Source organism: Schistocerca cancellata, chromosome 11 (genome assembly GCF_023864275.1).
Source record: "Schistocerca cancellata isolate TAMUIC-IGC-003103 chromosome 11, iqSchCanc2.1, whole genome shotgun sequence".
Classification (NCBI taxonomy): Eukaryota; Metazoa; Arthropoda; class Insecta; order Orthoptera; family Acrididae; genus Schistocerca; species Schistocerca cancellata.
In genome coordinates this window covers 19,381,769-19,403,860 of record NC_064636.1, presented here as the reverse complement: position 1 = coordinate 19,403,860, position 22,092 = coordinate 19,381,769, and the positions used below count along the sequence as shown (strand labels likewise).

General features: G+C 44.2%; 1 protein-coding gene across 1 annotated transcript in view; it reads right to left on the bottom strand.

Annotated features, from left to right (window-relative positions):
- The window catches only part of LOC126108838 (uncharacterized), a 238,034-nt gene that overhangs the window by 75,056 nt on the left and 140,886 nt on the right, over positions 1-22,092 (bottom strand). Inside the window, exons 8-13 of the mRNA XM_049914201.1 lie at positions 15,329-15,690; positions 12,418-12,925; positions 10,947-11,250; positions 9,780-9,984; positions 4,885-5,183; positions 3,439-3,970 (exon numbers count right to left, since the gene is read on the bottom strand). Coding sequence (XP_049770158.1) covers positions 3,439-3,970; positions 4,885-5,183; positions 9,780-9,984; positions 10,947-11,250; positions 12,418-12,925; positions 15,329-15,690 — 2,210 coding nt within the window. The remainder of the gene's footprint in view (positions 1-3,438; positions 3,971-4,884; positions 5,184-9,779; positions 9,985-10,946; positions 11,251-12,417; positions 12,926-15,328; positions 15,691-22,092) is intronic.

The following is a 22,092-nucleotide window of genomic DNA, read 5'->3' as shown; positions in this document are numbered from 1 at the left end:
ACTATTGCCAACACATGTAGAGCTCTGTTTTGCTCCAGATGGATTCCTTGAAATACAGCTACAGTGTGTGTGTGTGTGTGTGTGTGTGTGTGTGTGTGTGTGTGTGAGAGAGAGAGAGAGAGAGAGAGAGAGAGAGAGAGAGAGAGAGAGGTGCTGAGTGAGAGTATTGTTGTCTATGTCTGATGAGGACTCAGTCCAATAGCTGAATGATATCTAGCAGTTGTTTTCATTGTGTGTGTGTATGCCGTTAGACACCTCCATGTGATGAGTAGCATCTAACCTTTCATACTGTTGTTATTCCGTCCATGATTTCCCACTGCTTGATTATAGTATAAGGAAGAATCAGAAATAAACAAAATGTTCTTCCTAATCACAATTTATACAGAGAAGATTGTGATGACAGATATACAGATAATGCTGTCTCCTGTGCCTGCACACTAAAGACAGTCTGTTCTCTCACTCACTCCCTCGCTGGAACGGGATGTTTGCAGCATATCTCCAAGAACATGCTATTGACCTGTAAAATGGAGGTTCTTCGTACATATCACTCCCTCATGACATAAAACTGGGAGGGACTGTTAGTAACTTCAAAAATAAAGACAACACCTACGTTTTGTCCGCTTCCTTCCGGCTCGAGAGTAAAAAAATGTACCGCCTGTTGTGAAACTAATTATTGCACGAATATTATCTACAAACATCACATACGTGATGGTATTACAAATTTTCAGAGGCAAAACCAGCAAATTTCGATAAATGTGTACAGTCTATAGAAAGCAGAGTTAGAGGGTAGACAAAAGCATATAGTCATCTGTCTACTTCACTTAATATCTTTCAAAAACTGTGCTGTTTGTGCCAGTTCATTGCTCACCTCTGATAGTTCTGAACAAGATTACTGCCGGATGAGAAACGCACCTCACACTGTATCCCTTCAGTTGTCCACTCACTGTGAGGCACTACACTCTCGGGCACAGAGTATGGTGGGACATCACAGAAACACCTGCCATATGGAGATCATTCAAAGTCTACGGGAAGCAGAACACCACTCATGCCACTGACACTTATCACTGTTATCATTGCTCCAGAAATGGTTTCATTTCTGAAATCTTGAAGCTACACACCATTATACATTGAAACTGCAGCTTACACTCCTCTGCAGAGAGAAAATAAAAAGAAATGGCTGTCATTTCAGAATGTGTTGTTATCCTGCCATAGCATTTATATGACACGTGGCAACACACATTACTTGAGTACAGTGTACCCACTAAAGAGAAAGAGTCATTTGAACCTGTGCTCTGCATGAAAATGTTACAGACCCATAGCACATGCTGGATCCCCACGGCACAGGTCAACTACGGCCACAGTGCTATACTCGCGTCACGCGAAGAGTGTACGCTCGAGACAAATCTTATTTATAAAAACTGCAGGAGGGAGACGATCGACAGAAGTTCAGTGTGATTCTAGATGTTTAACCACATTGTCAGTTCCGGTATACACCCTAAATGAAATCGACAACTTGACTGAAAACACAGAGGCACACAATTAATTGATCTCACTGAGAAAACATGAGATTTCCTTCTAAGAGGTCACCTTTAGGACATGTCTTTGTGAAGAAAGAAAATGGAAAAATTTCTAGGTGCCAAATTTCACATTTGTCAGGAGAATGAAAAGCGCTGTATCCCTGTTGTGTACAAAGGGCGTTCAAACAGTTTTGCACAGTTGACTCTAATTTTTTTTATTTTTTGTAGAAGGAGAATGAAATTTTTTGTCAACGTACTTGGAACATTTAGCTATAAGTTGGCATATAAAAATATGTTCTTTTATTTACAGGTGAGCCATAACGGACCGTGAAGTAGATGTCAGGTTACGACAACGGTCGGTGACGGAGTTCCTCTTCGAGACCGGTGATGACAGCCACATCGATTCGCAGAAGTTGCTCCCCGTTCATGGGGAGGACACAGTGGATCGCAGTAGTATCCGGCAGTGGTTGCAGAGGTTTCAAGAAGGTGATTTCTCTCTACTGGACAATGAACGGTGTGGTAGACCGTCGACGGCAGTGAGTATGTGAATAAGGAGACCCTTGGTCAAATCATCCAAAATGACAGATGTGTGATGACACAACAGCTTGCTGACATGACTCGTTTGTCATTGGGTAGTGTGGTATCACTGGTACAGTCACTAGGGTACAGAAAAATCTGTGCACAATGGGTGCCTAGACAACTGACAAGAGAAATGAAAATGATGAGGAAGAATGTGTGTGAGGGTCTCACAAAGACCTTAACTGAAGAGTGGAAACAGTGTTTTGACGGCATCATTACCCAGGATGAAACAACTGAGAGCAAAACCCAACCCGTGGAGTGGCACCATCCGGGTTCCCCTCGGAAGAAGAAACTGAGACTTTCACAAACAGCAGGCTGAAAGGTGATGGCCTCCTTCTTCTGGGATCAGTGTGGTGTCATTTTCATTCACTTTTTGGAACCTGGCTCCACAATTACCTGGGACTTTTACTGTTTGTCATCGGACAAGCTACGACGTGCCATCGAGACCCACAGACCACAGCTTCAGGGTGAGCTTATCAGACTACACAGTGACAATGCCAGACCCCACATAGCTCTTTTATGACGCAGGAGAAAATCAGGAAATTGGGTTGGAAAATTGTTCCTCACCCTCCCTACAGTCCAGACTCGGCTCCATCCGATTTTTACCTCTTTGGTCGTCTGAAGGCCCACCTGCGCAGTAAAAAATTTGATAGCGAGAAAGACCCTATTTCCACTGTCAAGCGATGGTGTAAAAGTCAATCCCCAGAATTTTACCAAATTGCATTTAAATCACAGAAAGAATGTCGGGACCAATGTGTCACAGCTGATGGAGGCTACATTGAGTAGGCTCAATGTATGTTCCAAGTATGTTCACAAAAAACTTTCATTCTCCTCCTGCAAAAAATAAAAAAATTAGAGATGACTGTGAAAAACTTTTTGAATGCCAAAAAATTGAAAAGGTATTCCGATATTGTGGAATTATGCTGCTCACTGCATCACCTCAGAAAATGAGACAAACTACACAATAAATAGTTTATTAAGAATGTTCTAAGTGAAAACAAGGACTTCTTGTTCGAAGTGCCTTTAACACCCAGGCACTGTGTTCTAGTTGTGGCAATACAAGTACAGCAATACAGCAATAAATTTTTAACCACACGAACTGTACGTAGCAAAAACCGTTACTCATATCTTTAAATTTCGCTTCAGAGGGAACCGCTGCTCAGCACAAAGATTGTACTCCACCTTCTATAACACTTTCTCCACAATTCCACAACTGACACGTGACAAGAGTACCGAGAGCACGACGGCACTTAAAACACATTTTGCAGCTGCAGCAACTTCCCTTCAGTTCGTTACACACTCCGAGCGGTCAGAGGGAAAGTAGAGTCCGAGTGGAACTAACCTTGGCAGCAGCCCTGGCCTCCGCTCGGAACGAGCGCGGCCTCCTGCCGTGCTTCTCGACACCGTGCGCCTCCAACTCGTCTCGCGTCGGGAAGCGCGTGGCACAGGGTGCGCACACGTGGTAGCGGTCCGCGTGCCGCCTCCGGTAGTGCCTCACCAGTGCCGCCAGCTCCTTGAAGACGGTGCCGCCCCCGGCGCAGTACGGGCACTGGTGGGGTCGCGGCTGCCGGGGCCTGGCCTCCTTCTTCGCGGCCGGGGTGGCCGTCTCGTCCGGAGCCTCCGCCCCACCCCCGGGTTTCGTCTCACCCGCGGCGGCTTCTTTACTTGCGGGAACTTCTTTACTCGTCGCGACTTCCTTCCCCGCGACGGGTTCTTTACCCGCGGCGGCACCTTTATTCGCGACAGCTCCTTTACTCGCGTTCGCTTCGGACGCGGCGGGCGTAGCTGCCGCCGACAGCTTCTGACGGACGGCGTTCTCGCGGGCGATGTGCACCCTCCTCTGGTGGCGCCGGCACAGCGGCCCCGTTACAAACCTGGAGGCGGGACACATCCGTTATTTATCTTATCCGTTAAGGACACCGAATCTGCAAATCGACCGAGACAGACGTGTTAACGACTGTCTCGACCCCTAAAGGTACTTGCTAACACACACTGCTTTTCCGAAACTAAGTGGTGATACGGCATACGTGCATTCCATAATATTAACTACTAGCTAGTTGCCGAATGTGATTTTTTAATTTAAAACCTGATAACACATTCTGATATTATATATGAACAATGATGATAATTTAGCAATGTACCGACAAATCTCCAATTCTTTGAAAATTTTGCAGGTACATTCAGTAGTATATGTGCACATTGTCTGCAAAATAATGTTGTGAACAGAGTTTGTAGTAATGAAGTAAAATGTCATGTTGAAGTTTTACTGCAGGAACAGTATTATGTTTATTTACATTTTTTGCATTTGTCATTTTGTGGTGGTGTCAGCAAACAAGATTTTCCAAACTGCTTGAAATTACACGTGAAGTTTTTTGGCATCACTAAGTGCTCTCAATTTCAAATACTGGACAACTGTGGTCGCAGTAATACGCGTGCCGTGATTTACACTGCCTCGAGACATACGCACAGTTTCTAAATGTAATGCCCGACTTATTGTGATAAACTTTTAAAAACAGATTATACCTCTAAATGAGTAGATTGTGAAGCATTTTAAAGTTTTAAATTAATTCAGTAATTGTACAAAATACTGAAAATCAAATTTATGTTGGCTGTTAGAATGCAACCTGGAACTGGAACCATGAACCGGGTTAGCCATTTATTAGTAAAGACAGTTCATTCGAGGTACCCCGATACCGTATTTTTAATTGAAAAGTGCCTTCAATAAATTCTGAATTATTTTATGCAACCGTATCGCAGCCAGAACTACTGGGAAAGGTGTGCCACTAACCTCTTATCACAATAGAGACACAGAAATCTGGGTACGATCTCCACTTTGGGTTGAACCGCGACGTCCACACCACTGGGGACTGTCGCCGCACTCGACAGGTCTCCCTGCGCTTCCGCACCTGTGCACGCTCCATTCGTATCCAGCTTGGAGTTCGTTCCCTTCCCTGTGTCCGTCGGTGGTGCAGCAGTTGGCTGTGGGTGGTCGAGCAGGTGCGGCCGCAAGCCAGTCAGTCTGTCGTCGAACCAGTCGCCACACGTGTGGCAGCGGTACATCCCGGGGCACTCCACATTTCCCGGGGCCTGCAACAGATTCACACATCCTAAAATTTACCGTTCAATAGCAGGTGAAACTTCACTATTTCAACAAATTTCACTGTCCACATTGAAAGCTGTCTTAAATAACTGGCCAGTTTTCCTGATATTTCTCTTTTCCAATTTTATATCGGACAGAAAATGGAATGAAATTTTCTATAGCGGCGGGATTTTACAGACTGGCCCTTTCAGATTTTCTTCATACTGAAGGATAGCAAAATCAGAGCTCAGACATTAATTTACTAAAACAGACGACACTATTCTTCTACAGAAAAATGAAAATTACAAGCATCTGAGCACTGTAAAGTACGAAACAATTGTAGCTACTTAGCAAGTTTGTCAGTAGCTCAACACATAGTGTAATCAGACGATTACCATTAGTCCCTGAACAAATGGGAATGGTAATTTACAAATACTGAATCACAATTTCTATATGTTGTCTGCAACAGGTGTGGATGGATATGTGTGTGTGTGCGAGTGTATACCCGTCCTTTTTCCCCCCCTAAGGTAAGTCTTTCCGCTCCTGGGACTGGAATGACTCCTTACCCTCTCCCTTAAAACCCACATCCTTTCGTCTTTCCCTCTCCTCACCTCTTTCCTGATGAGGCAACAGTTTGTTGCGAAAGCTTGAATTTTGTGTGTATGTTTGTGTTCGTTTGTGTGTCTGTCGACCTGCCAGCACTTTCATTTGGTAAGTCACATCATCTTTGTTTTTAGGTATATATATATATGCCCAGTCCGTTACCCCCAGAAACCATCCTTGTCACCATTGATGCCACTTCCTTATACACAAATATCCCGCACGTCCAGGGCCTCGCTGCGATGGAGCACTTCCTTTCACGCCGATCACCTGCCACCCTACCTAAAACCTCTTTCCTCATTACCTTAGCCAGCTTCATCCTGACCCACAACTTCTTCACTTTTGAAAACCAGACATACCAACAATTAAAGGGAACAGCCATGGGTACCAGGATGGCCCCCTCGTACGCCAACCTATTCATGGGTCGCTTAGAGGAAGCCTTCTTTGTTACCCAGGCCTGCCAACCCAAAGTTTGGTACAGATTTATTGATGACATCTTCATGATCTGGACTCACAGTGAAGAAGAACTCCAGAATTTCCTCTCCAACCTCAACTCCTTTGGCTCCATCAGATTCACCTGGTCCTACTCCAAATCCCATGCCACTTTCCTTGATGTTGACCTTCACCTGTCCAATGGCCAGCTTCACACGTCCGTCCACATCAAACCCACCAACAAGCAACAGTACCTCCATTACGACAGCTGCCACCCATTCCACATAAAACGGTCCCTTCCCTACAGCCTAGGTCTTCGTGGCAAACGAATCTGCTCCAGTCCGGAATCCCTGAAGCATTACACCAACAACCTGACAACAGCTTTCGCATCCCGCAACTACCCTCCCGACCTGGTACAGAAGCAAATAACCAGAGCCACTTCCTCATCCTCTCAAACCCAGAATCTCCCACAGAAGAACCACAAAAGTGCCCCACTTGTGACAGGATACTTTCCGGGACTGGATCAGATTCTGAATGTGGCTCTCCAGCAGGGATACGACTTCCTCAAATCCTGCCCTGAAATGAGATCCATCCTTCATGAAATCCTCCCCACTCCACCAAGAGTGTCTTTCCGCCGTCCACCTAACCTTCGTAACCTCTTAGTTCATCCCTATGAAATCCCCAAACCACCTTCCCTACCCTCTGGCTCCTACCCTTGTAACCGCCCCCGGTGTAAAACCTGTCCCATGCACCCTCCCACCACCACCTACTCCAGTCCTGTAACCCGGAAGGTGTACACAATCAAAGGCAGAGCCACGTGTGAAAGCACCCACGTGATCTACCAACTGACCTGCCTACACTGTGATGCATTCTATGTGGGAATGACCAGCAACAAACTGTCCATTCGCATGAATGGACACAGGCAGACAGTGTTTGTTGGTAATGAGGATCACCCTGTGGCTAAACATGCCTTGGTGCACGACCAGCACATCTTGGCGCAGTGTTACTCCGTCCGGGTCATCTGGATACTTCCTACTAATACCAACCTATCCGAACTCCGGAGATGGGAACTTGCTCTTCAATATATCCTCTCTTCCCGTTATCCACCAGGCCTCAATCTCCGCTAATTTCAAGTTGCCGCCACTCATACCTCACCTGTCATTCAACAACATCTTTGCCTCTGCACTTCTGCCTCGACTGACATCTCTGCCCAAACTCTTTGTCTTTAAATATGTCTGCTTGTGTCTGTATATGTGTGGATGGATATGTGTGCGTGTGCGAGTGTGTACCCGTCCTTTTTTCCCCCTAAGGTAAGTCTTTCCGCTCCCGGGACTGGAATGACTCCTTACCCTCTCCCTTAAAACCCACATCCTTTCGTCTTTCCCTCTCCTTCCCTCTTTCCTGATGAGGCAACAGTTTGTTGCGAAAGCTTGAATTTTGTGTGTATGTTTGTGTTCGTCTGTGTGTCTGTCGACCTGCCAGCACTTTCATTAGGTAAGTCACATCATCTTTGTTTTTAGATATATATATATATATATATATATATATATATATATATATATATATATATATATATATATATATATATATATATATATATATATATATATATTAGAGGGAAACATTCCACGTGGAAAATATATATCTAAAAAGAAAGATGATGAGACTTACCAAACAAAAGCGCTAGCAGCTCGATACACACACAAACAAACACAAACAAACACACAAAATTCTAGCTTTCGCAACCAACGGTTGCCTCGTCAGGAAAGAGGGAAGGAGAGGGAAAGACGAAAGGATTTGGGTTTTAAGGGAGAGGGTAAGGAGTCATTCCCATCCCGGGAGCGGAAAGACTTCCCTTAGGGGGAAAAAGGACAGGTATACACTCGCACACACACCCACATATCCATCCGCATATACACAGACACAATCCTTTCGTCTTTCCCTCTCCTTCCCTCTTTCCTGACGAGGCAACCGTTGGTTGCGAAAGCTAGAATTTTGTGTGTTTGTTTGTGTGCCTATTGACCTGCCAGCGCTTTTGTTTGGTAAGTCTCATCATAGAGAGAGAGAGAGAGAGAGAGAGAGAGAGAGAGAGAGAGAGGTAGGTCACTGGTCATACAAAAACAAATTAAGGCCAATATTAAACTACTATATTTCTTTGACAAAGGAATATGATCAAATATACGTCAAATTTCTTTGATAAAGATAAGAGTGTGCCCAAAGCTGTCATTCTCTCAAAACTCCACCCCCCCTCCCCTTTCCCAGACCACACACACACACACACACACACACACACACACACACACACACAAAACAGGGACAAACCTTAAAATACTGTAGAACAGAATGTGCCCTTTGCTATGCACTTCAAATAGTATACATACGGATGGAAGGATGTCACACATTTGCTCAGAAAGGTGGAAGTGTGACAAACAGCCAAAAAATTCCAACAGCAGATGATACAAGAAGTGAACAGTACATTTGGAAGCTTTGCTGTCAAAATTGTACTAGAAGTTGAGAAACAAAATTACTGGAAAAATGTGCAGTTTTTATTAAAATCACAATGCACTTTGAGCCCTACATGCTCATCACTATTATGATGTAATTGTTTGTGGGAAACAGATGTTAAATGCCAGAAGATAGGACTTGGATGCTAAAAACACATCACGTAAAAAACAAAAAACCACCCAGTTTTTAATGAATGCAGACAATTTTTGTTTCAGAACACTGCCTTGGTATCAGCCGTCCTATAGAATGTAACACAGATTCTGGACTGTACTTCCAGGTGTTGGAATAGTGGATAGTAAGGAAGCAGCTGAGATTGAATTAGCAAGTGACCTTACAAATAAAGATGGAGGTTTTTGCTTCAGTTATGCCAAAAATCCCACTCTCCCTGATCAGACAACAGAGGGACAGAGTTCAGACTACTTGCTCACCCACTGGTAATTAATTTCACTACCAATGACTTCCTACATAGGTCGTCTTTGCGGTGATGCTAGTGTTTGTTTTGTTTGTTTGTTTGTCTGAGGGTTTAAATTTCCCTTCTCGCACTCTTATCTCAAAAATGACGGGGTGTTCCCATGTCGAAATATTGGCAGCTGTCGAAGATGTCAACGAGCTACATTCCTGTAAGTTGTTTGAACATTTTATACGCCAGGAAAAATTTGAGTGATACTGGAGCACCACTCGTTACACAACAGCTACACAGAATACAGATGTGGATATGGAACTATATCTGAAGTATTTTGCATATTGTTTTGAAAATACCATTTTTAAGTATGGCAAGGAGAAGGCAGGAGTTTGAAAAAAAAACTAACAGTGCTACAAGCTACAGAATCACTGACACAGGTGGGAATTCGGCAGCAACATCTTCGATACAAATACGTTTACGAGATGGGGCAGATTTCCACAACAGAGTGCTCTGCTACTCGAAAAGGGATATAAGAAAGGGACTGTGCAAAGCCTACAGTGAGGGAATTATACTGGGATTCACTTTTAAGTAATTTTGGAATCCGGCACGCAATAGCAGCAGTAACAGAAAAAGCCATTCACAAAGACACTTTTTCGGCACTGACCTTGGCGTAGGAGAGCGGCGCCCCAGCCTTGGAAGGGTTGGCAATGCCACAGTTGGCGACGTCGCGCTCAGACAGGTAGCAGACGCTGACGTGGCAGCGCAGGTAGTGGCGCTTCAGGCTGAACGAGCGCTTGTACACCGTCGAACACACCTCGCACAGGAATCCCTTCGGTGTGCGGTGCGTCGGCTCCATGCGGAACTGGAACCTGCACACACCGCAAACAGCTCCAGCACTGACGTGGTCCACTCCGTATTAGATGAGGATATCTCGCACCAGACAGCCTCCCCATTTTACCCCCTAACAAATACAGCTCCGAGATGTAAAACACTTAAAAGAAACCACCTCGTCACACAGTAGAATGCAGATCACGAATGCCCAAATGCCTTCCTCTGCCGAGACTACGAGTGCCTCGAGTGGAGACACAAAATGAGACGATTTCTGTCTGATACCCCTACGAAAAGATCCACTGTCATCTTCTGCTGTCCTTCCAAGTTCCCCAGTCCTCCTTCCTGTTTTCCTGTCCCTCTACCCCGTGCCCAACTCATCCAATACAGTGCCCACCCAAATGTGCACCAGCTGCCAAACTGAAGTCCTGGCACTATGTGTCAAGCCAACACAATTTAGGAGCACAAAGGAGAGAGAGAGAGAGAGAGAGAGAGAGAGAGAGAGAGAGAGAGAGAGAGAGAGAATGTGTGTGTGTGTGTGTGTGTGTGTGTGTGTGTGTGTGTGTGCGTGTGTGTGTGCACGCAGGCGCACACATGCAGGTGCGCACACACTCCAGCTCATCAAACCTTGGCAAAGAAAACATTAGAAACTATAGAAATATTAGTATAAAGATGTCACGAAAACATCTTGGACTGAAAGAAAATGACTAAAAAAGACTAACAGAAATTGAAGAGAAAAGAACATTGATAACTTGGTACAGTGAACAAAAACTAAATCAACTGCACCCCTAGTTCAACACAAAAGCTTCAGAAAAAACATCTTGGGAGGAAATACCATTGGGCAGAAATCAGGTGGCAGGCCCAGAACATCCACATTAAAAGTGCTATCAGTGGAATTAATTAACTAAAACCCAATCTGTACTTTTCGCATTGTTTCAATTTAACAAAAGCCCACACAACTTCAGAAGTGTTGCACAGCAAACGAAAAGCAGCTCTGGCTTACTTTTTCAGCTCCGACTTGTCTGCGTCTGCTGCCTGCACCACTGCAGCCGCGTCGAACTGCGGCACCTTCTCGAGCGGCACGCTGCAGCGCAGGCTGTCCCCCTCCTTGCGGACGTCCATTTCGCTGTCGCCCCGGTCGCCCGTCTCGCCGCTCTCGGCAGTCAGCGTACTCTCCTCGCCAGCAGAGGTCGGCGCCGCCGTCTCCACCGGGCTGTCACGCGGGGACCGCTCCGCTTCCTCGCGGGGCCTCGGCGACCGCGAGGCCGCGTTCTCTCCCTCGGGAACGGCGTCGGGAACTTCCGCACCTGCCGTAAGTCGCAGTACGGTCAGAAAATGGTGTGTCGTCGCTAATAAAGAATGCTTTAGGTGAGCGGTTGCAATTCCCAAAGGATAGTTCTTACAAATGTTTGAAAAGAAAGTTTTCAATGTCTACAACGAATGTCACTCTGCGCATTTGGAATCTCTGCCCCTGTGATCACAGTTATTTTCATTTAGCTATTGCAGTTGTATAAACATTAGAAAATACTGACTTAACAGTTAAAAAATTAAAGACAAAATAATCTACTTATATTGACTGTGCAACAGAGTCAAAAATAAAATAATACAGATGGAGACTGAAACGTAAGAAAGTTCCATAAACGGAATAAATGAAATTTGAGCAAAATGAATAATAGAAGTACCGATTGCAATAACGTGGCAAAAACATAACATGATGAAAAGGAACAAATAAAATTGAAGTAAATACATAAAATGATTAACACCTATGGAAAAGTTCAAAATGGAAGAAGAATGAAGGAGGAAACAATGAAAGCAAATAAACAGGCAAAAGATTAGAAATAACAAAATTATATTTGAACTGATTAACTGGATAAAAATAATGACAGTCGCTTCATTGTAGAGGAAGAAATAATTCAATCATTGCTTGGCACCCAACAGGACACAATCACACAACCTTCATCATACCAGCCAAATAACTTAACTGCTGAACTACAGTGACATTTTACAAATTAGCAATAGTTTCAAGACTCTTGGTCATCTAGGGGGGTTACAACAAATTCATTTTTGTCAATTACTTCTAAAATATGGCCCACCTGAGTGAATTGGCTTTGAAAATTCAATCCCTAAATCGGTGTGGCAGGCAGCACAGAAACCTCGCCTCGCACACATCACCCCCCGTCTGTGAATTGCGACCAAGGAATAAGAATATTAATTAATTAAAAATAAATAAAAAACGGGGGAGGAGGTTCTCGGTGCAAGTGCCACTGTTCAGGATCGATACAATGCTGAACAAATGTGAACACTTTACGTAATATCTAATCGACACTAGGCTTACAAAGACCACTGGTAATTGTGCAGCGTTCCTATCGTGTCTAAGCAGCCTGTGCCTCACGAGAGCATTTTACTAATAACTAAGAAAAGCCTTTATAATACTAGCTTACTGGTAGCCACTAAAACTGAACAGTCTGGCATACCTGTGGAATCCTCCTCGGCCACGCCTCGCACAACCTCCTCGGCATTATTCTGTGCCGCTCCCTCCTCGGTCTCAGTCTTAGTTTCTTGCTCCCGATCTTCCTTCTCGGACGGGATTACACTGACAGGCTCTTCCTCAGGTACTGCACTTGCACCCTCAGCACCAGTGGCCAATGACGGTGAGAGAGGCACAGGGTCCTCCATTTCTGCCTCCGCCGGTCCCTCCTCAGCCTCTGCCTCCGCCTCCACTGGTCCCTCCACTGCCGCTGCCTCTGCCTCCACTGGTCCCTCCTCTGCCTCTGCCTGTCCCCCCTCCTCCGGTTCTGACGGTCGCTCTTCCGGTCCCGTCGGCTGCTCTTCCGGTTCCGCTGGCCGATCTTCCGGATCCGTTCGCCTATCTTCCGGTTCCGTCGGTTGCTCCTCTGTCTCTGCGAGTTCCTCCGCCTCCATTGCCGTGTCGTCTTCTGTCGGTGACTGGTGCGAGCTCTGACCACCAGTAGACTGTCTCACCTGCTCAGAAAAACGTACAGTTACAAGTTATGCCGACAGAAACCTCGTTCTCTATAAATGACTTTAGGAAATGGGGAATTGTTAGGAACACTGCAATTGTGCCGTATTTCTGCGTACAGAGCAGTCTATCAGTTCTGCTATCTGAGCAGCAAAATAACTGACAATGGCTTAAGCAGAGGCGATATAAAATTCAGACTTGCAATAGGTAGAAAATGAGAAATTTATTAATACCGAGAATAAACTGATGTGTTTGCATTTCTTTTCCGAACATATTTTTACGGTGTGTAGCCTCGAAAAAGAAATAAAACTTGTACCATCGACAGTTCCGACAAAAAGAGAAGAAATGCCTTCGACACGTGGTGCTACAGAAGAATGCCTCAGATTAGGAGCGTAGACCGGATAACTGACGAGGACGTACCAAATCGAGTTTGAAGGAAAAAATAAATTTGTAACTCGACTCGATTAAAAGAAGAAGTCAGTCGACAGGACACATCCCGAGTCTAATGATACGCCCACTCTTACATTTCATTAGACTTTCTAATATAAGAATGATTTTGTGAATGTAATTACTTTTGCTCTAAAAACGAATGTTGCAGATTCTTGCCGTCTTTGGCTCGGATATAGTAACAATTGTGGAATTTATTTATTGTATGTTGTGAAACAGTTTTATAGCTTTAGACAATTTATCATCACATCTGTGTGGTTTTCCCTTCAGCTATAGTTGTGGTTGGTAATTTGGTACGTTAAATAACAGAAACATTGCATTCGCAGATTCGACTGAAAATATAGTGAACAAAACCCTGCTTTGTTGGGTACATATACAATGTCTTTCTGCAAAACTTCAGGTCTTCTGGTATTTAATACCAATTTTTTATTATTCAAGGAAAATGACATTCAGTAAATGTCTGTAGATCACAAAAGAATCATAAATAAACTGTCCTGTGAAGTACTGTTTTGTACCTCGCAGGATCCTTAGGAAACTAAATAATGAAAATGTGATGTCATTTTTCAGTTACTGTCGATTTTCGTGGCACTACAGACACTCCCTACTATAAAGGCTATGTTACAAATCGATATAAAAATTAGAATTCACACTCAGTCAGTACCGTATTCAGAGGTGTTGCTTGCTGCCTGGTTTGCTTCTATCTCTGTGGGCAACAAAAGGAGGACAGTGTCATAACTATAATTTTAGACTTTCCCTTAGTAGACTGTATGCTCTTTTTGTATGTGCTGTACCCAAGTTCTGCCAGACAGTGACCATCAGGTCAAACCTAACTGCAGAGTATTAAAACAACAATTTTAGACAAGTCAATGCGGTATTTTTTGACAAACTGTCTTCCGTGCCAGCTGTGTCAAACAATTTTAAGAATCAATTTGCTATTGATTTATTTTTATGTAATGATGAAACAGCCCTTACTTTCCTAAAACTTCTCAAACTACTACAAACAAAAGTAGGTCTCTCACAGTTTCTTTGACAGTCTGTCAGCCACACACAGCTCTGTCGCCAGCCTGTGCAAGTGTGTAGATCCTCCGAGCAGCAGGCGGATCTGTGGAGGAAGGCGCACACTCGGCCCCGTGTTGCTGTGGCACCCCTACTGAGATACCCCTGCCATCGGGTACAGGGGGGCCAACCATGGGGGTGCATACTGCTCACTTCATTACTCTCAGGCCTTCTCTCTCTCTCTCTTTCTCTCTCTCTCTCTCTCTCTCTCTCTCTCTCTCTCTCTCTCTCTAGCTTCCCACTGCAGACAGATGAGTTGTATCTGTACTGCAGCTGTATTACAGGAAACAGAACTACTACTGGAAACAGAACTGCATAGAACGGCTGAGGCAAGAATGAGGTAAACAGAACAGAAGCACCCCCCAAAGCAGTCTGCAGCCGTTGCTAGTCACACAATTGCCACACTAAGCAGAGAACAACAAGCAAACACAGCTGTAGCCATTACACGTTCTCCCAACTATCAGTTGTGGATGATCCAGACTGTGGATTGTCAGTGCACAGTAAGGTGATTTCTGACAAAAAAAGGAACACAGTGACTTACTTCAACCTGAATCTAAATAAACCTAAATAAATCTACGCATCATGCTACACTGACTGATCACAGGTGACACAGCCCCGAGAGGATGATATTTTTAATCTCTAGCTAAACCGTAATATTATATCAAGTCATGTACGTATGTGAATGTTAACAAGCTGCAAATTTGTTTCACGTACTGTGGTTCTTCTATTATGCTTTTCTTAGTACATTGCATTACATTACTGTGGAGGTTTGACAATGGCACACACGCTGAGTTTGGAACAGCACAACAAAAACATAGTCAAAAGTGAAAAACAATGTCACTTAAGAGAAAGACAGACAATTTCTCAGAAGATTAAAGACAAAGACAGCCTCCTCCACTCACAATGTCGTACAGAATGCCCGTGACGACGTCACGCCCCACGCCCAGCTCCGGAGCTTCAGCGTCAGTCTCAACGTCCGGTTCCGACTCAGATTCCGCGTCTGGGGCCGGGGGTGATGGGGAAGCTCCTGCCACGTCGTTTAGGATATCGGGCAGCACCAGGCCGGCAGCACACTGCGGCCTCGTCACACGCGTCCCCGTCGCGTAGTAGATGGAGGCGGGAAGGCGCCCACCATAGCAGAACGGCACTGTGGCGTCACGCGCCGGCCGGGGACTCGCCGGCACCACCTGGTCCGCGTCATCCGGAGGGGCTGTCCGTGGTGCCGGCCGGAACGGTGGCCGCAGCAGTAGGTCGTCCGAGTCACCTGAGGCAGAGCGACCGTTTCCCATACACACACCCGTACAGGACAGAGTGACTGGACCACAGGTTTCCAATACCCACCCCTGAGAGTACTGAGCCCTTAAGGGGACCACACCATGGTTCAGGTCGAATAAAATCGATTTTCATCATATTTCGATAGATTAAGGTTTTATTTAAGTACTCTGAAAAGGATTTTGCTGAAAAACATTTTTTTTGAGCATTTAAAGAGCATTTTCCTACCACGAGTGTTTATGTGCCACGCTCACTTTTCTGTCATCCACTTTTCTGTATATATTTTAGATCTTTATATCCCCTACATTGCACATTAAAGTTTTTTTTTTTTTTTTTTTACTCCCGAGTGTGTTGGCTATCCTTGGAATGCAACAGTAGGTATTGAATTTTGTATGTATGTTTGTGTGTCTATCGAAATGCCAGCACTTTCGTTTGGTAAGTCACATCATCTTTGTTTTATATGTACAATAGAGGGAAACATTCCACGTGGGAAAATTATATCTAAAAACAAAGATGATGTGGCTTACCAAACGAAAGTGCTGGCAGGTTGATAGACACACAAACATACACACAAAATTCAAGCTTTCGCAGCCAATGGTTGCTTCATCAGGAAAGAGGGAAGGAGAGGGAAAGACGAAAGGATGTGGGTTTTAAGGGAGAGGGTAAGGAGTCATTCCAATCCCGGGAGCGGAAAGACTTACCTTAGGGGGAAAAAAAGACGGGTATACACTCGCACACACACACATATCCATCCACACATATACAGACACAAGCAGACATGTTAAGAGGCAAAGAGTTTGGGCAGAGATGTCAGTCAAGGCGGAAGTACAGAGACAAAGATGTTGTCGAATGACAGGTGAGGTACGAGCGGCGGCAACTTGAAATTAGCGGAGATTGAGGCCTGGCGGGTAACGAGAAGAGAGAATATACTGAAGGGCAAGTCATCTCCAGAGTTCTGACAGGTTGGTGTTAGTCTGAAGTATCCAGATAACCTGAACGGTGTAACACTGTGCCGAGACGTGCTGGCCGTGCACCGAGGCACGTTTAGCCACAGGGTGATCCTCATTACCGACAAACACTGTCTGCCTGTGTCCATTCACACGAATGGACAGTTTGTTGCTGGTCATTCCCACATAGAATGCGTCACAGTGTAGGCAGGTCAGTTGGTAAATCACGTGGGTGCTTTCACACGTGGCTCTGCCTTTGATCGTGTACACCTTCCGGGTTACAGGACTGGAGTAGGTGGTGGTGGGAGGGTGCATGTGCGATGGAGTTGGGTTCAAATTATGTCTGCCTGTGTCTGTATATGTGCGAATGGGTATATATATATATATATATATGTGTGTGTGGGGGGGGGGGGCGGTATACCTGTCCCTTTTTCCCCCTAAGGTAAGTCTTTCCGCTCCCAGGATTGGGATGACTCCTTACCCTCTCCCTTAAAACCCACATCCTTTCGTCTTTCCCTCTCCTTCCCTCTTTCCTGATGAAGCAACCGTGGGTTGCAAAAGTTTGTAATTTGTGTGTGAAGGAAACATTCCACGAAGGAAAAATATACCTAAAAACAAAGATGATGTGACTTATCAAATGAAAGTGCTGGCAGGTCGACAGACACACAAACGAACACAAACATACACACAAAATTCAAGCTTTCGCAACAAACTGTTGCCTCATCAGGAAAGAGGGAAAGAGAGGGAAAGACGTCTTTCCCTCTCTTTCCCTCTTTCCTGATGAGGCAACAGTTTGTTGCGAAAGCTTGAATTTTGTGTGTATGTTTGTGTTCGTTTGTGTGTCTGTCGACCTGCCAGCACTTTCATTTGGTAAGTCACATCATCTTTGTTTTTATATATATATATATATATATATATATATATATGGTTACAATAGAAGGAAACATTCCACGAAGGAAATGTATGTTTGTGTTTGTTTGTGTGTCATCCCGCACGTCCAGGGCCTCGCTGCGATGGAGCACTTCCTTTCACGCCGATCACCTGCCACCCTACCTAAAACATCTTTCCTCATTACCTTAGCCAGCTTCATCCTGACCCACAACTTCTTCACTTTTGAAAACCAGACATACCAACAATTAAAGGGAACAGCCATGGGTACCAGGATGGCCCCCTCGTACGCCAACCTATTCATGGGTCGCTTACAGGAAGCCTTCTTGGTTACCCAGGCCTGCCAACCCAAAGTTTGGTACAGATTTATTGATGACATTTTCATGATCTGGACTCACAGTGAAGAAGAACTCCAGAATTTCCTCTCCAACCTCAACTCCTTTGGTTCCATCAGATTCACCTGGTCCTACTCCAAATCCCATGCCACTTTCCTTGATGTTGACCTTCACCTGTCCAATGGCCACCTTCACACGTCCGTCCACATCAAACCCACCAACAAGCAACAGTACCTCCATTACGACAGCTGCCACCCATTCCACATCAAACGGTCCCTTCCCTACAGCCTAGGTCTTCGTGGCAAACGAATCTGCTCCAGTCCGGAATCCCTGAAGCATTACACCAACAACCTGACAACAGCTTTCGCATCCCGCAACTACCCTCCCAACCTGGTACAGAAGCAAATAACCAGAGCCACTTCCTCATCCTCTCAAACCCAGAACCTCTCACAGAAGAACCACAAAAGTGCCCCACTTGTGACAGGATACTTTCCGGGACTGGATCAGATTCTGAATGTGGCTCTCCAGCAGGGATACGACTTCCTCAAATCCTGCCCTGAAATGAGATCCATCCTTCATGAAATCCTCCCCACTCCACCAAGAGTGTCTTTCCGCCGTCCACCTAACCTTCGTAACCTCTTTGTTCATCCCTATGAAATCCCCAAACCACCTTCCCTACCCTCTGGCTCCTACCCTTGTAACCGCCCCCGGTGTAAAACCTGTCCCATGCACCCTCCCACCACCACCTACTCCAGTCCTGTAACCCGGAAGGTGTACACAATCAAAGGCAGAGCCACGTGTGAAAGCACCCACGTGATCTACCAACTGACCTGCCTACACTGTGATGCATTCTATGTGGGAATGACCAGCAACAAACTGTCCATTCGCATGAATGGACACAGGCAGACAGTGTTTGTTGGTAATGAGGATCACCCTGTGGCTAAACATGCCTTGGTGCACGGCCAGCACATCTTGGCGCAGTGTTACACCGTCCGGGTTATCTGGATACTTCCTACTAACACCAACCTATCCGAACTCCGGAGATGGGAACTTGCTCTTCAATATATCCTCTCTTCCCGTTATCCACCAGGACTCAATCTCCGCTAATTTCAAATTTCCGCCACTCATACCTCACCTGTCATTCATCAACATCTTTGCCTCTGCACTTCTGCCTCAACTGACATCTCTGCCCAAACTCTTTGTCTTTAAATATGTCTGCTTGTGTCTGTATATGTGTGGATGGATGTGTGTGTGTGTGTGCGCGCGCGAGTGTATACCCGTTCTTTTTTCCCCCTAAGGTAAGTCTTTCCGCTCCCGGGACTGGAATGACTCCTTACCCTCTCCCTTAAAACCCACATCCTTTCGTCTTTCCCTCTCCTTCCCTCTTTCCTGATGAGGCAACAGTTTGTTGCGAAAGCTTGAATTTTGTGTGTATGTTTGTGTTCGTTTGTGTGTCTGTCGACCTGCCAGCACTTTCATTTGGTAAGTCACATCATCTTTGTTTTTAGGTATATATATATATATATAAAATAGAGGGAAACATTCCACGTGGGAAAAATATATTTAAAAAGAAAGATGATGAGACTTACATATCCTTTTGTCTTTCCTTCTCCTTCCCTCTTTCCTGACGAGGCAACCGTTGGTTGCGAAAGCTAGATTTTGTGTGTATGTTTGTGTTTGTTTGTGTGTCTATCGACCTGCCAGCGCTTTTGTTTGGTAAGTCTCATCATCTTTCTTTTTAAATATATATATATATATATATATATATATATATATATATATATATATATATATATTTGTTGGGTTCAAATTAATACCCGTCCTTTTTTCCCCCTAAGGTAAGTCTTTCCGCTCCCGGGACTGGAATGACTCCTTACCCTCTCCCTTAAAACCCACATCCTTTCGTCTTTCCCTCTCCTTCCCTCTTTCCTGATGAGGCAACAATTTGTTGCGAAAGCTTGAATTTTGTGTGTATGTTTGTGTTCGTTTGTGTGTCTGTCGACCTGCCAGCACTTTCATTTGGTAAGTCACATCATCTTTGTTTTTAGGTATATATATATATATATATATATATACTGCAGAAAAAACTTAATATTTTTTGTTAATAAGTTTAAAAAAGTATTTCTTAAAAACTATAAAATGGATAAAGTAGATTTTAGTGCAGTCTATTACCATCATGTAACATACAGTAAAAATATTAAGATCCTGCATCAAATAGTTTTTTCAGAAATTGGTCAAATACTTGCCTAAATTAACACGAGTTACATAGGCAGGGTGTGGTCCCCTTAAAAGTTTCTCAAGAAAAACAATATGAGACCAGACAGTTCCTCTGCATGTTCAGCAAAGTTAGAATGATACATAGAAGTGGGAGTTAAAACAATTGTTAAAGGAGTGATATAACATACATAACAAGGTAAGAGGGGTTCGGTGAAAGGCAGCCGAAGACAACTGGGGATTTTTATTTCTAGTCTCTCCGATCCTTTGCCACAGTTGACACTGCTGTCAATACTTACTGTTCATTATTAACCGAGGCTCATGACCCGAGGAGGCTCTCTGTATATCAACTGGTGTGGTCATCTTCTGTCCGGAGGTGCTTCCATGGAGCTCTCCATGATACCCAATCCTATCAGAGGTTCTTCACCTTCAAATAAATACTATTATCTACATCCACTTGGGCCTACTTGCTGTATTCATCCTTCTGTCTCCCTATATAATTTTTTCCCCACCCTCCCAACCGAACTTCTCTACATTACAAGACTGACAATGCCTTGACGCTTCTGAATGTGTCCCATCGACCGATCCCTTATTTTAGTCAAGTTGTGCCATAAATTTCTTTTCTCCAGACTGTGATTCACTGCCTCCTTATTTGGTATGTGATCTACCCATTGCATTTTCAACATTCTTTTGTAGCTTCTCTTACTTTACTGTCTGAACTGATTACTGGCAAAACACCACTTCCATATTCGGAAGAGACTTCTTAACACTTAAATATATATTAAATTTTAACAAAATCCTCTTTCAGAAGTGCTTTCTTGGCTATTGCCACTCTGAATTTTATAGGCTCTTTACTTCGGCCAAGATTAGTTGGCTATGCTATAGTAATATTCAAGTCTCGTCGAATCACTGTTAACTAAAACAACTGTTACTTGAACTCTTAACACTGAAGTCACGACACACAGAAGATGAACTGTTACTGACAGTCTGGAGAACACAGTGGTCTAGTATAAGTCAAGGGCTATTGCTTATACATTATCTTTGCAACATATTCCCACCAGGTAGGGCTTTGTCCAATAGAAATGTACAGCACAATGACCAAAGCTAAGGGCATAAAATTTAATTGCATTATATTTGTCATGTCTCTTAGTACACTTAATATTACCATGATTAAAAAAGCTGCATTATTAAATCCCTAATGCTCCTGATACTTTTTGGACTTTACACAAATACCTCATGGGATGTGACGATCTACAACAGTTTACAACCCAAGTTCACTAGTTTAGATGCATTTCTAATACAAGTTACCAGTTTATGTTTTTATGCACAGTTGAACACAAAAAGTAATGTAACAGATGATGTCCAGTAAGTGGAGAGAAAATGCATGTGGTAATGACTGACTACGAACTCACCAGATGGTGCATTGTTAACTGCAACTTCCCCCCAAACTACTGATCAGCCCACAGACTTCGTATGGCACAAAGAATGTAGAATAGTCATTATTCCAGTAACATATTTTATCAAGGAGGGAGATTGTAACAAATATATTAAAATATAATTTATCTAGACTGAATATTTCAGTGATCATCTAAATTTTTGCCATTTTGAAATATACCAGAAAATTAAAAATATGCAATAGAGAAGGTTTCAAACATAGCACCTTGCTTTACACACACAATGTTCTAATCAACTCAGCTATCTGTTCACAAATCACAACACATCCTGATGCCCTCACTTTTCAATGACAAGGGAGATACTGACAGAAATGAGTACCTGAGTTCAGATCGCAATGCGCTCTCTCTCTCTCTCTCTCTCTCTCTCTCACACACACACACACACACACACACACACACACACACACACACACACACACACACACACACACACACAGAGAGAGAGAGAGAGAGAGAGAGAGAGAGAGAGAGAGAGAGAGAGAGAAGAGCTACAATGTACTAGCTGAATAAGTAACATACAGATAACACTGACAGACATACATAGAGACTGGGCAAA